At 39.6% G+C, this 15,087-nt stretch overlaps 1 protein-coding gene across 3 annotated transcripts in view; it reads left to right on the top strand.

Annotated features, from left to right (window-relative positions):
* Positions 1-15,087, top strand: part of LOC140141182 (uncharacterized) — a 574,562-nt gene that overhangs the window by 107,066 nt on the left and 452,409 nt on the right. For 2 of the 3 annotated variants that reach the window (XM_072162976.1, XM_072162975.1), the window contains exon 3: positions 4,015-4,208. In XM_072162976.1, coding sequence (XP_072019077.1) covers positions 4,015-4,208 — 194 coding nt within the window. The remainder of the gene's footprint in view (positions 1-4,014; positions 4,209-15,087) is intronic. The other variant, XM_072162977.1, reaches the window with a different exon arrangement.

Raw genomic sequence — 15,087 nt, 5'->3', positions numbered from 1 at the left:
GATATTTGAATTCTTCTACACACTCGCTATGAAATGATCAATGCAATTTTGGCAAAGCTCACTACCATTCGCAAGATGCTGTGAACTACCAAATCGCAACAGTTAAAATAGTTGCTAACCTTCAGCGGTCAGCATTGACACTGGGGATGTGTTGTGTTTTATGGAAGGGCATAGCTGGGTGAATTGTTTATCAAAAAGGGACTGCAAAGTAGTCTAACACGGACTGAGCTGAAGTGGTATGGTTACCTGCCTCTACTGTAGTGCATATTGATTGTGAGGTCCCAGGTTCAATGCTCAGTACATGGTTGTGATTTGCTGGGGAATTGGCTTGGGGAAAACAATTGAATTTAATTTTCAATTTTGTAAAGTAAAGTTATTGCACACTTGAGTAATTGTACCGCATACCGGACATGAGTTAGGCATTAGGCCTATAAGAAGAAATGAAGATTATGTAAATTTACAACACAGCTGAGACAACAGAGTCCATTTTTGAAAAGCGGTCTGGTTATCAGCCAGAGGGGTCACGACTGGTTGAGCTGCCGGAAATGGGCTAAGCAAAAAAATGAATACCACTACCCCAAGTTGTTTGAACATAATTTTATGCACTATGAGCTGCAAATAAAAGTTGTTTTATTTTACTTGAGTGAAAATATGATATTTGAACACAATTTTATGCACGATGAACTGCAAATAAAAGTGAGGTCATTTGTATCCAGTAAAAACACAATATTTGATCATAATTTTATGCACTTTGGATTTCAAATAAAAAATTATTTTATTTTATTTGTATCGAGCAAAAACACAAAATTTGAACATAATTTTATGCCCTACAGTCTGCAAATAAATGATTTCCTGTTTTGGTTAAATGCATGTGTTGAATTTGAGTTTGAATTGTAAATTTGTAAGTGAAATCAAATGGATCAAGTATGCTTGTGTTGTGGTGGTAACTTATAGAGTGTCAACGTTTACATGTTTCATGTTTAACAGACCGCAAATGTGGGGCCATAGTGGTCAGGGACAACCTGTAAAGATTGCTGAGGCTTGTGGATCCACGTCTAGGCATTGTACCTGTGCGTAGCGCACTATAAATCACTGCACTTTTTTTTATCTGTTTAGGAAAATCGCTAACCGTTAACTTGGACCCTTTCTCATTTACATCCCTTACTCTCTTGCGTAGACAGTCTTCAATGCCCCAGGTGGGATCAAACAAAGAGGAAATATGTGACGTGTCATGTCAAAAGGAGACACTTTTGGGCAGGATCGTAAATGGAGATATAGCCAAAAGTCTGCCCGGGGGTGATTTTTTCACAATTTGGGATTGTTGCGAATTTGTAATGTTATTAATGTTAAAAATATTGTCTGATAATTTCAGACGGGAATATAACTCGCATCTTGTATTTTTTGAGACGTTTTTCAAGGTAATTCCTACTCTCATCATTGTCAATAATATTTTTAAAGACCGATATTTCAATTTCCAATTTTATAATACCATAACTTACGAACTCAATATCTTCGCTTAGGAATGTCCGATTTCATTTGGGAAAACGGCGTTGTGGAGCAAAATATCTCTATATTTAAGGTATGTAAAAACCTCAGAATTGATAACCTGCCCAAAAGTGTCTCCTTTTGACATGACACGTCACATATATTGTATAGGTGCAAAATGGGACACCTGAAACATTAGCCTGGCTTAAGCATTGTGTTTGAGCCTGGTCCCATCAGGACCCAAGTGTGTCTCCACACAGAGCAACCGTTTAAACTAACTAACAAACAAAGAAACAAAAAACCTTTCAAAAGCTGCACAAGTAATCTGAGTTGGTCACAACTAAGTCTGCTCATGCTCCCTGCTAGCTCTATAGCACCTCGGTATCAGCAATACGTGCCGCTGCTCACACCAATGTGGTCGTTGTTTGGACATGACAATCTCAGGGGACTGATCAAGTTCTAGCTCCCTGCTGGCTATTCGGACATTACAATCTGACCCCAAATTGACCCCTATCCCAAGGAACAGCAAGTTCTACCTCTCCACAGAAAGGTGGCGACAAAATCTTGATGAGGGCAGCTATCTCTCTGGAAATGTTATTTTGCACTTCTCGGTATATCTGTTATCTGAAACCTACATAGGCTACATGGTCAGTAGAAGAGAATTCATACATGACCTGATAAACCAGAGTAGGAAGGCATGCATCATTCAATGAATGGGCTCTACATCTATATTACTGAAGAGCTCTGAAGGTAAAGGTCGTACGTGAAGACCTCTGAAGGTAAAGGTCGTACGTGCAGGCCGAGTACCCATTCCTTTTGCTTCTGTTTGGGCAAAGCAATATAGCATGAAGTGGCTTTAAGACCATGCATCCAATTGCGTAATCCTCACAAAATACATACATGCACAAAACTTTTGACTGGGTCTGGTGGTTGGCACTGAGGGGTCGGTGGCTCAAAACCAGGGTAGAGAAAATAACTTTTCTCTTCATCTTCTTTCTTCCTCCCTTCCTTTTTTCCTTCTACTTAGCATGCGTATAGCCAAAAAGCAGAAAAGGAAGTCAGGGTTAACTTGTTGCGAAGGGTTCGTCACTCCTCCCGCACAAGGCATTTGTTTTACCTGACCTGCACTATGTATACTAGCAGGCCCGTCGGACGGGCAGGTGCAGCCATGGCCACATCACTTCTCAGCTTAAATAAGGGATGACTGCCGGTTCTAACAATGGCAACCTGACAGAACCGCCGCTCAACCGCCGGTCGAGTTTTGATTTCATCCCTAAAATAAAAATTTTTTTAGTTATTCAAAAAAATAAAAATCATAGTTGAGCATTAGATTTCCAATGCATGCAGTTTAGTTCTATTAATTTTCTGTTAAAATTGTACAAAATTTTTCAAAAGTGTTTAGGCTTCAAGGGGGATTTCCCCCTTCAACCGGGGTACCACCCCCAACACCCCCACTTTCAAATTCGTTCTGACGGGCCTGTATATACTGGTACACAGAAAGCTCCAATTGGCAGCTATCATTCTATCTTGCCCCCTACTCTGCCCCTCCCTCCCTTGACTGTGCTGAGGTTGGAAGTTTCTAGGTATGCCTCTTGGTTGGGTGGGTGTTCATGTTGCATCCCCGGTTGCATCATGCCCTCAGTTGACCCCATAGTCAAAGAATCAAAATAAAGGAGTCCCAAATAAGATACCTTGATATAACAGTCACTAGGATCCACAAAGCTCCACAACATGCTCATCTATCAGGGAACATTTCTTTAACCCCAATACAGTTGAACATTCATTGAATGACCTTTGAAAATTTGGGTACACAAGCTCATACTCTGCAACTTGAGGTCAAATTTTGCTCTATGATTAAATTGATTATTTAATTGAGGTTATTGAACTATGGCATTGGGATGAGGCCATTGTGGTCCATAGTGATTAGTTAAAGTTAGAAGACAGGTCTTCAAACCCTGGTATGCCAGGTATCTGTCATGCTATAGGGCTATACAGTATGTTTCAAGAAAAAAGTTGACTTGTATGTAGCCTCCATTATACACACAAAGCTCACCGTTTTTGTCAATTGGTACAACTTCAAAGACCCACAGCTATTTTACCTGCAGAGGAAGTTTGCTAGCTTTTGCTTACACGTTCTAGACTTCTATCTCTTGTGATGTAATTTTTCTCTCTACAAACATTCTGTAGCAGCTTTGATCAAAATGTGATTTTTTTCCCCTCTCACCTTCTGGAGCACCCCACCATAACAACTTTAAATTAATGGCTAATAGAGCGCCACCACACAGAATCAGGAGTGGCGCATTGGAAAATACTTTTGAAACTTAGTTCTCGATAACAATGACATGTAAATAATTGAGCAATATAATTATCAGTAACTTTGATGATAATAATTGCACAGCACTCAAGTTTAAATTCATTCATTCATTCATTCATTCATTCATATTTTAAATGCGTCACGATCCTGCATTGCTTGTCAATGTTTAAACTTATCATCCATGTTTTCTTTTGTCTTCTATTTTCTTAACACAGTAGCTGTTGAAAATGGTACTACATGTAATGGGTCTTCAACACCGGCAGTGGGATACCCAAACCATCGTCAGCTTCCAGAACTGTCTAGTAACAGAATCACATCAACTTCCTCCCTGACTTCAAGCAAAGATGTGGTGGTACAGACACCAGATAGTGGTATTGACCTGGAAGGGGAGGCCCAGATGATTATACAGGTAGGTATTGTATAACTCCAGTGGCGGCGCCTCGGGGGGGGGGGGCATGGGGGGCAAATCTCCCCAGTCAGAACTCTTTCCCCTGTTTCCCCCAGTAAAAAATCAAAATTACGAAAATTTACATTTTTTGCAGCAACTTTGCCCAAAAATTGGCTGATTTTGCCCCGCCTGAAACTCACTTTCCCCCCTCTCCACCCATGCCCCCCGAAAAAATTCCTGGTACCATCCTCCTCTTCCACCTTCTCCCTTTCTCTCTTCCCCTATTCCGACCAGAAAAGATGTTGCGGTACAGACACCAGAGAGTGGCATGGACTTAGAATACACTGGTGAAGTGATGTAATAATCGGATTAACTACCATAGCAATAGGCGAAAACAATTTTGTAATATACTGCGCTGCACTGGTACGTTCACACGATACCTCTGCATTGAACCATATCATGCTGATCACTCACGCCTGTAAGATTAGTATCTTTGAAAAGACCGGTATTGTATTCAATCTATGATTGCAAACATACACAGGTGATGAGTGCAACCTGCTTGAAGTGCAGCACGATCTATTCAAAAATTGTTTTCATCAATTGCTATATGGTACTTAATCCGATTATTACATCACTTCGCCAGCGTAAGGGAGGCCCAAATAATGATACAGGTATCGTATACTAATCTTACAGATCAATATTCCAAATGGTCATTAGTCGGAAACTTTTTTTAATTCACAATTTTATGGCGCACTTATTGCAGAAGCTGCTTGGAGCATGAAATTAGTGAAAATAAAGGAAGTGCAAAAATTGAAACTTTTGCTGTAGTTGCTAAATGTTGCCTCTAAAAATAGTCCAATGTTTTCAGTATTACAGTGCAGTTTTCTGGCATGTTACAAATAGAGCGGAAAGAACCTTCCAGATCCCTTTGCTTGAATCAGCGATAAGTATACATGGATTTCCTCACATCATTATTATATAGGAGATTGCCTGGCAGTTTGTCTTCAGTCTCCTGTGATTGCCTCTTTATAGCAGCCATTCTGGCTATTCTGGCTAAACTAGGAGTGGTGATGCCGATGACCTTTTCATCCGGTGTGGTGGAGACTGAGGGGGAAGGACGATCTATTCAAATGATGAACTCAAAAGATGTGCCAAAGAAGGTGTATATACAATAATATTGTCAATTTGCCATCCAGAATTTGGCAGCAGAATTCAGCAGAACCACATTTAACTATGTGCTAGCATTTACTGCTCCCTAAACCTTCACCAAGGACATGCCCCTGGACCCCACCAGGGGCCCCAAGGTGGGCCCTGGACCCCACCCATTAAGGGCTCCGTGGCACGCTGCTCGTAATGCACTCACTAGGTCCCCAAACTTCAGAAAATTCAAAGTTCAAAGTTCTCAAAAAAGATTTTTTTGTATGGCCTGGCTAGGAATAATTATGTTGTCACTACATGGAGTACGTAACTTAAAATTAAAGTTTTATATGATGTGAAGGATGATTTGTGAAAAAAAAAAAATGTTGGTTGGGTTATTGGGATAAGAAGAAATCTTGATTGTATCACATTTAAAGGGATGTTTCTTGGTTAGAATCTGATCCCCACTATTTTGTTGTCTGTGCCGACTATGACTGTGTTCACATTAGATACCTTGTTCAGTGGTAGTGTCAGGGGGGCATGGGAGGAATGCCCCCTAGTCAGAACTCTCTACTCCCCCCTCCTGTTTCCCCCAGTGAAACCCCAAAATATGTTGATCCCCTCCCCCTGAAATTCACTGAAAGACATGACCTTAATCACCACACTGGGCGTGTAAATTTCAAAGGGGGTTACCTGAATGGGTGACTCCATGTGAAATCTACACCCCTTGTATAGGGGATTACGGTCATGTTTTCCATAGGGGGTGTATGGATTTCAACTGAATTAGTCTCCACTGATGAGTAAACTCACCAACTTAGTGTAAAGTTATACATTAAATTTGGAAGAAAAAAAATTGCGGCCTTTGGCAGCGAAACAAAAAAATCTGCCCGACCCAAACTCCCATGCCCCCCTGAAAATCAAATGGTGCATATCCCTAAACATACTAAGGGTTTAACCATTATTTAGAGGAAGGAATGTTTTAACATTAAAATTACGCTTGTGGTTGAATTAAAACTTGATTGTCAGTGGTGACATCTGTGAATTGGATTGAATGTTTTAAAACATCAAAGAAAAAGTTAAAATTTATTTGGTGAAATAATAATTAAAAACAGGAAAAAAGTGCATTGATGGGACCAAGATGTTTAATCAGTGACTGACTTTATGCCATCTAGTCAGCAAGATTACTAAACCTGCAATTTGGAGCCCAATTGGCCAATTTTGGAAGAGTTGTACCACAATTTTGGATTATTAAGGGCTGGGGTATGAGCGTTTGGACAGTATTTATTTTGGGACATTAGAGCACATCAGACATATCAATTGCATTCTGAATATGAAGAATGTCATTCTGATATCAAATAATTTTGATTTTTTGAAATTCGCAATTTAATACACATTTTATGGCAAATCATTAAAATTGATATTTTTGATATTTAACAGTACTTGAAGTAAACTTTATAAATCTGATGATTTATACTTAAAGTGTATGTAGGTGGATGAAAAGCCGACGATCAATTGAAAATTTTGACCTTTCGTATTGAAGATATGGATTTTTTTCCCAAAACACAAAAAAAAAAAATTAGGTCTTTTTGGGAAAAAATCCATATCTTCAATATGAAAGGTCAAAATTTTCAATTGACCGTCGGCTTTTCCTTCCTGCTACATACACTTTAAGAATATATGATTAGATTTATATAATTTACTTCGAGGACTGTTATATATCAAAAATTTGAAAAATATCAAATTTTTATAATTTGTCATAAAATTTTATTATATTGTAATTTTCAAAAATGAAAATTATTTGATATCAGAAAGACATGCTTCAGATTCAGAATGCAATTCGATAGGTCTGAGGTGCTCTCATGTCCCACAAAAAATACTGTCGAAACACAATAAACGCTCATTTTAGATCCCTTAAGGGCGTGCTAAGGGAGTACAGTAGCGCCTATTAAAACGGTTAGGGCGTTCAACTCATGACCATGAGATTGTGGGTTTGAACCCGCCAGGGCCAACGTGTTGTGTGCTTGGGCAGGCATTGAGCTTTGCAATGTGACAGGTGTGCTGTAAATCGCACGCCTGGATAACCCGAGGTGTGCTTTTAGGTGTGCTGCAAATCGCACACCTAAATAAACCAAGGTGTGCTTTTTCAAAACTGGTGTATGACTATGATTTCATTTTCAGCTAAAACTTAGCAAAATTTTGTGACAACATACATGTCCTTTTTTTTAACTGGCCATGGTTAAGCTCTGGGGTAATGAATGGTGTATACTGCATAGATGTCCCTGGACTTTGGACTTATTGCTAGTGTCATTTGTAATTAATTAATTTTTTTAAAGGTTTTTTGTTTGTTTTGGATTTAGAATGTCCCTAGAATGTCCCTGAAACTTAAAAATATCCATAGAAATATTTTAAAAATTAAAAAAAAAAAAATTACAAAAAGATTTAAAAAAATTATAAATTCTTGTTTAAAATGGGCAAATTTGTAACTTATGTTCACATAATAATCTATGAATGATTTTAAAATGCATTTGTTTTGTATGCTTCTTTACTTCACAAATAGGTTGTAATGTGAACATCAATTATAAATTTGCCTATTTTGAACATGAATTTATAATTTTTAAATCTTTTTGTAATTTTTTTTTTTAATTAAAAATATTTCCAGGGACATTCTTAAGTTCCAGGGACATTCTAAATCCAAAAAAAAAAAAAAAAAAACTTAAAAAAAAAAAAAAAAAAAAAATTTTTTTTTTTTTTTTTTTTTTTTGTGCGAAAAATCGCACCCTCGGCGTATTTTCAGGCGTGCGGCGCGTGCGAATCGCACTCGCACGCCTTAAAACTCAATCCCTGCTTGGGAAAGATACAGTATCTAGATTGTACCACTCCACCCTAGTCTGTGTTACAGACCGTGTACCTATATTATCCATAGGGAGAGAAACTACTGGGAACCACACACTCTCGGAAACCATCGCCGTGAGCCGCTCGCGGCTCATACTCGCCGCTTCGCCGCTCACCCCCTTGATCGCGAGTCTGACACTATCGCGAGTCAGTCTTTGACAAAGACTACTCCACCCAGGTGTAAAATGGGGAGCTGCCATATATCTTACTTTTAGGGAAAGTGGAATAAATATAAAGCACTTTGATATCAATGTTTTAAATTACATATCTGAGGCGTTATATAAATGCCAATATTGATTGATTTGGGGCTGAATATTTGGCAACACTCCTAGTCAATTGAAGATTTTTATTTATTTTATTTATTCGTTATTTATTCAGGAAAATTCCATCAATACAAAAGTACTGGTCTCCCTGGAAGCCCTGATAACATACATAACATTCATATACAAATAACACTATATAAGAATATGAATAATTAATATACAAACATAGAAATAAAGAACAGGTTCAAATTAACAAATAAAATGAGGAAGGCTATAATAAGTTACTTGATGTCTTAAACACAAACAAAATTATAAGACATTCTTGAACTCATTCAAGCTTAGTGAATCCAAATTGGAACAGAGATTAAAAGGAAGTCTATTCCATGATGTGGCAGCTCTATAATGAAATGTTCTCTGCCCAGAAGATAATTTCCACCTTGGAACAACCAATTTGTTATGTGATTGACTTCGAGTGTTCTTAGAATGAGTAGAGGAGGTGAAAGTGAATTGAGATGACAAATAATGTGGAGCAATGTTCTTTAGACATTTAAAAACTAAAATAAGTAACTGATTCTCCCACCTACTATCAAGTTTAACCCATTCCAGGTCTTTCATCATTTTGTCCACTGGTGTTCTTATGTCTGCAGAAAGTAAAATACGGGCAAGTCTATTCTGTAGAATCTGAAGCTCATTTTTGTGACAAGCACTAAAATTTGACCAAACAGAGCTGCAGTAGTCAAAGTGAGGAAAGACAAGGGCTTGGGCAAGTGTTTTAACTGATCTAAAAGGAAGATACTTTTTTACTCTACAAATAACACCAATACGTTTTGATACAGTTGAAGAAAGATAACTAACATGCTCATCCCAAGTAAGATGTGGATCAAATGTAACTCCTAAATACTTATACTTATCAACTCTTTCAATGCTCACACTTTCATAAATGAGGGATATGTTTTTATAATTAATTAAAGCTTGCCTTGTTCCAAACAACATCAACTTAGTTTTCTTAGTATTTAGAGTTAAATGATTAGACTGAAACCAGTCAGCAATTTTCTTTAAATTTGCATTAAGATTATTTTCCAGAACAGTGGGGTCAGATGAGCTTACTAAAATAGTAGTATCATCTGCATACATCACACACTTACAACTACTACTTACGGCCTCTGGTAATGAATTCACAAATATTATAAATAATAAGGGTCCCAATATTGAGCCCTGTGGAACACCAATATCAATATTTTTAAAGTTTGATAGAGAAGAATTTATATTTACAGCTTGAGATCTACCATTAAGATAAGATCGAAACCAAATAAGAGCTTTACCTTTGATACCATATGAGTTAAGTTTTTGAATAAGAAGGTCATGGTTAACAGTATCAAAGGCCTTCTTTAAATCTAAAAGATTGAACCTGTAACTTTGCCATTATTCATGTTAATTAATATATGATCTGTCACATCTGATAGAGTTGTATTAGTACTATGATTACGTCTAAAGCCTGATTGACATGAATTTAAAATATTGTTACATGTGAGATAATTATACAGTTGATCATGTACAGCACGTTCTAAGATCTTAGAAATAATAGGTACTAGAGCAACTGTGCCCTTTGCAAGGGCACGAGGTAAGTTAGGCGTATGACTGTGATGACATCATCACGCAGCAATACTGTGCAACGTTGACCTTTTCGGCTTCATATTCTGAGCAACGTTAAATTTGACCTCGGATGACCTTTTCGGTTTTACACTCCCCAAGTGTTAGGGATCATTTGCCGCAAGTTGCAGCCTGATCGAGCAACTTTCAATTTGACCTGACCTTTGAACTTGGATGACCTTTCCAGTTTCATACTTCTCAAGTGTCAGGGATTATTTTCCCGAATTGCAGCCCAATCAGAGCAACTTTAAATGTTACTTGACCTCGGATGACCTTTGCGGTTTAATACTTCCCAAGTGTGAGGGATCATTTCCCCCGACTTACAGCCCAATTGGACCAACTTCAAATTTGACCTGACCTTTGACCTCACATGACCTTTGCGGTTTCATACTCCCCAAGTGTCAGGGATCATTTTCCCGAATTGCAGCCCAATCAGAGCAACTTTAAATTTGACCTGACCTTTGACCTCGAATGACCTTTGCGGTTAAATACTTCCCAGGGATCATTTCTCCCGACCGACAGCCCAATTGGAGCAACTTCAAATTTGCCCTGACCTTTGACCTCACATGACCGTTGTGGTTTTATACTCCCCAAGTGTCAGGGATCATTTCCCCCGACTTACAGACCAATTGGAGCAACTTTAAATTTGACCTGACCTTTGACCTCACATGACCTTTGTGGTTTTATACTCCCCAAGTGTCAGGGATCATTTTCCCCGACTTACAGCCTAATTGGAGCAATTTCAAATTTGACCTGACCTTTGACCTCACTTGACCTTTGTGGTTTTATACTCCCAAAGTGTCAGGGATCATTTTCCCGAGTTACAGCCCAATCGGAGCAACTTGTAATTTGACCTGACCTTTGACCTCACATGACCTTTGTGGTTTTATACTCCCAAAGTGTCAGGGATCATTTTCCCGACTTACAGCCTAATTGGAGCAACTTCAAATTTGACCTGACCTTTGACCTCACTTGACCTTTGTGGTTTTATACTCTCAAAGTGTCAGGGATCATTTTCCCCGACTTACAGCCTAATTGGAGCAACTTCAAAATTGACCTGACCTTTGACCTCACTTGACCTTTGTGGTTTTATACTCCCAAAGTGTCAGGGATCATTTTCCCCGACTTATAGCCTCATTGGAGCAACTTCAAATTTGACCTGACCTTTGACCTCACATGACCTTTGTGGTTTTATACTCCCAAAGTGTCAGGGATCATTTTCCCCGACTTACAGCCTCATTGGAGCAACTTGGTATCCGACCTGTCCAATGACCTCACATGACCTTTGTGGTTTTATACTCCCAAAGTGTCAGGGATCATTTCCCGAGTTACAGCCCAATCGGAGCAACTTGTAATTTGACCTGACCTTTGACCTCACATGACCTTTGTGGTTTTATACTCCCAAAGTGTCAGGGATCATTTTCCCGAGTTACAGCCCAATCGGAGCAACTTGTAATTTGACCTGACCTTTGACCTCATATGACCTTTGTGGTTTTATACTCCCAAAGTGTCAGGGATCATTTTCCCCAACTTACAGCCTAATTGGAGCAACTTCAAATTTGACCTGACCTTTGACCTCACTTGACCTTTGTGGTTTTATACTCTCAAAGTGTCAGGGATCATTTTCCCCGACTTACAGCCTAATTGGAGCAACTTCAAAATTGACCTGACCTTTGACCTCACTTGACCTTTGTGGTTTTATACTCCCAAAGTGTCAGGGATCATTTTCCCGACTTACAGCCTCATTGGAGCAACTTCAAATTTGACCTGACCTTTGACCTCACATGACCTTTGTGGTTTTATACTCCCAAAGTGTCAGGGATCATTTTCCCCGACTTACAGCCCAATCGGAGCAACTTTAAATTTGACCTGACCTTTGACCTCACATGACCTTTGTGGTTTAATGCGGTCATATTTCAACATTTTACTTACCCTCACCCCTTATTCACCATTATTGCGTCATCTGTAGAAACTATATAGTGGGATTATTGATTTTCATAAATGCATCATGGGAAGGCGTGATGCAGTTTTAGCCAAGATATCACCCCACACACACCCCACATCAGTGGAAATGATGTAGCTGTTTATATCTAGCATACAGGCATCACATCACAAGTTACACTCAAGATATGTAACAAAAGTGGCATCTGAACATACCTCAGTTTGTTTCGTGTGAATCGCCCACTTGGGGTTTCATACACCCCAACTGGGCTGTTCCAGTTGAAATTCATACAACCTCTCCGGAAGACATTATCTTAATCTCCCACACAGGGCGTGTGAATTTGAATGGGCCTACCTCAATGGGTGACTCCGTTTGTAATATTCACTCCCTGTGTGGACGATTCCAGTCATGTCTTGCATGAAGGGTGTATGGATTGCAGTTGGAATAGCCAAAATTTACACGTTTTGATGTATGGATTGCAGCTGCAATAGCCAGGCAGCGACTGGTATGATAGAGCCGGCAACTTGTGAAACCGCCCGGCCGTATGACATTTTCCACACGGTTGACGATGGAAATTTACTGAATTTAGAGAATGCACCGCACTCACCACCTAGCACTAGACCTAATCCAGACGAAATTTTACACGTTTTGAAGCACAGACAGCAGAACCATTGCCTGTGGTTATCTCTTGTTTATCAAAACACTAGACTAGATGTCTCCATGTTTTGCCCCTAATTATAATGGGGGTGCGGCACATATGAGGCAAAAATGACCATTTTGACCCCTGTGACCCCCTGGATGACCTCCGATATTAAAACTTTTTAAGACTTTTGTAGCCACTTACCCAATACGGCTTGGCTATGCGTTTGGTCCACATCCGATCACGGATGTAGCACTAGTAGTCAATTGTGAGAAAGAAAGAAAGAAAGAAAGAACTAGAGCAACTGTGCCCTTTGCAAGGGCACGAGGTAAGTTAGGCGTATGACTGTGATGACATCACACAGCAATACTGTGCAACGTTAAATTTGACCCGACCTTTGTCTTGGTTGACCTTTTCGGTTTCATATTCTGAGCAACGTTAAATTTGACCTCGGATGACCTTTTCGGTTTTACACTCCCCAAGTGTTAGGGATCATTTGCCATAAGTTGCAGCCTGATCGAGCAACTTCAAATTTGACCTGACCTTTGAACTTGGATGACCTTTCCAGTTTCATACTTCTCAAGTGTCAGGGATTATTTTCCTAATTGCAGCCCAATCAGAGCAACTTTAAATTTTACCTGACCTTTGACCTCGGATGACCTTTTGCGGTTTAATACTTCCCAAGTGTCAGGGATCATTTCCCCGACTTACAGCCCAATTGGACCAACTTCAAATTTGACCTGACCTTTGACCTCACATGACCTTTTGCGGTTTCATACTCCTCAAGTGTCAGGGATCATTTTCCCAATTGCAGCCCAATCAGCAACTTTAAATTTGACCTGACCTTTGACCTCGAATGACCTTTTTGCGGTTTAATACTTCCCAGGGATCATTTCCCCCACTTACAGCCCAATTGGAGCAACTTCAAATTTGCCCTGACCTTTGACCTCACATGACCGTTGTGGTTTTATACTCCCCAAGTCTCAGGGATCATTTGTCCCCGACTTACAGCCTAATTGGAGCAACTTCAAATTTGACCTGACCTTTAACCTCACATGACCTTTGTGGTTTTATACTCCCCAAGTGTCAGGGATCATTTTCCCCGACTTACAGCCTAATTGGAGCAACTTCAAATTTGACCTGACCTTTGACCTCACATGACCTTTGTGGTTTTATACTCCCCAAGTGTCAGGGATCATTTTCCCCGACTTACAGCTCAATTGGAGCAACTTTAAATTTGACCTGACCTTTGACCTCACATGACCTTTGTGGTTTTATACTCCTAAAGTGTCGGGGATCATTTTCCCTGACTTACAGCCTAATTGGAGCAACTTCAAATTTGACCTGACCTTTGACCTCACTTGACCTTTGTGGTTTTATACTCCCCAAGTGTCAGGGATCATTTTCCCGAGTTACAGCCCAATCGGAGCAACTTGTAATTTGACCTGACCTTTGACCTCACATGACCTTTGCAGTTTAATGCGGTCATATTTCAACATTTTACTTACCCCCCATTATTTACCATTATTGCATCATCTGTAGAAACTATAAAGTGGGATTATTGATTTTCATAAATGCATCATGGGAAGGCATGATGCAGTTTTAGCCAAGATATCACCCCCCCCCCACACACACACACACCCACCCCAACCAGTTCCGATACATTTCTTCAAGAAAGAAGAAAATGCGTGTGTGCAGTACCAGTGCAGCACAAAAGCTTTTATAGTACTAATACCACTGCATCACTAACCTCACAATATTCAGATCAAATCTGATTGAATGAAGTCATTTCCCACAATAGCCTATTTCACAACCACATGTAATAGCTTCTAATACCATTGCCATCTCTACATGTACATGTACAAACAACTGCAATCACACCTATTTAAAGACATGACTATCTCAAGCAATGCATAATACTGTTGTAGCTGTTTATATCTAGCATACAGGCATCACATCACAAGTTACACTCAAGATATGTAACAAAATTGGCATCTGAACATACCTCAGTTTGTTTCAGTGTGAATCGCCCACTTGCGGTTTCACACACCCCAACTGGGCTGTTCCAGTTGAAATTCATACAACCTCTCCGGAAGACATTATCTTAATCTCCCACACAGGGCGTGTGAATTGCGAATGGGCCTACCTCAATGGGTGACTCCGTTTGTAATATTCACTCCCTGTGTGGACGATTCCGTCATGTCTTGCATGAAGGGTGTATGGATTGCAGTTGGAATAGCCAAAATTTACATGTTTTGATGTATGGATTGCAGCTGCAATAGCCAGGCGGCGACTGGTATGATAGAGCCGGCAACTTGTGAAACCGCCCGACCGTATGACATTTTCCACACGGTTGACGATGGAAATTTACTGAAT

This window comes from Amphiura filiformis, chromosome 19 (genome assembly GCF_039555335.1).
Source record: "Amphiura filiformis chromosome 19, Afil_fr2py, whole genome shotgun sequence".
NCBI lineage: Eukaryota > Metazoa > Echinodermata > Ophiuroidea > Amphilepidida > Amphiuridae > Amphiura > Amphiura filiformis.
This window is presented reverse-complemented; position numbering and strand designations above follow the sequence as displayed.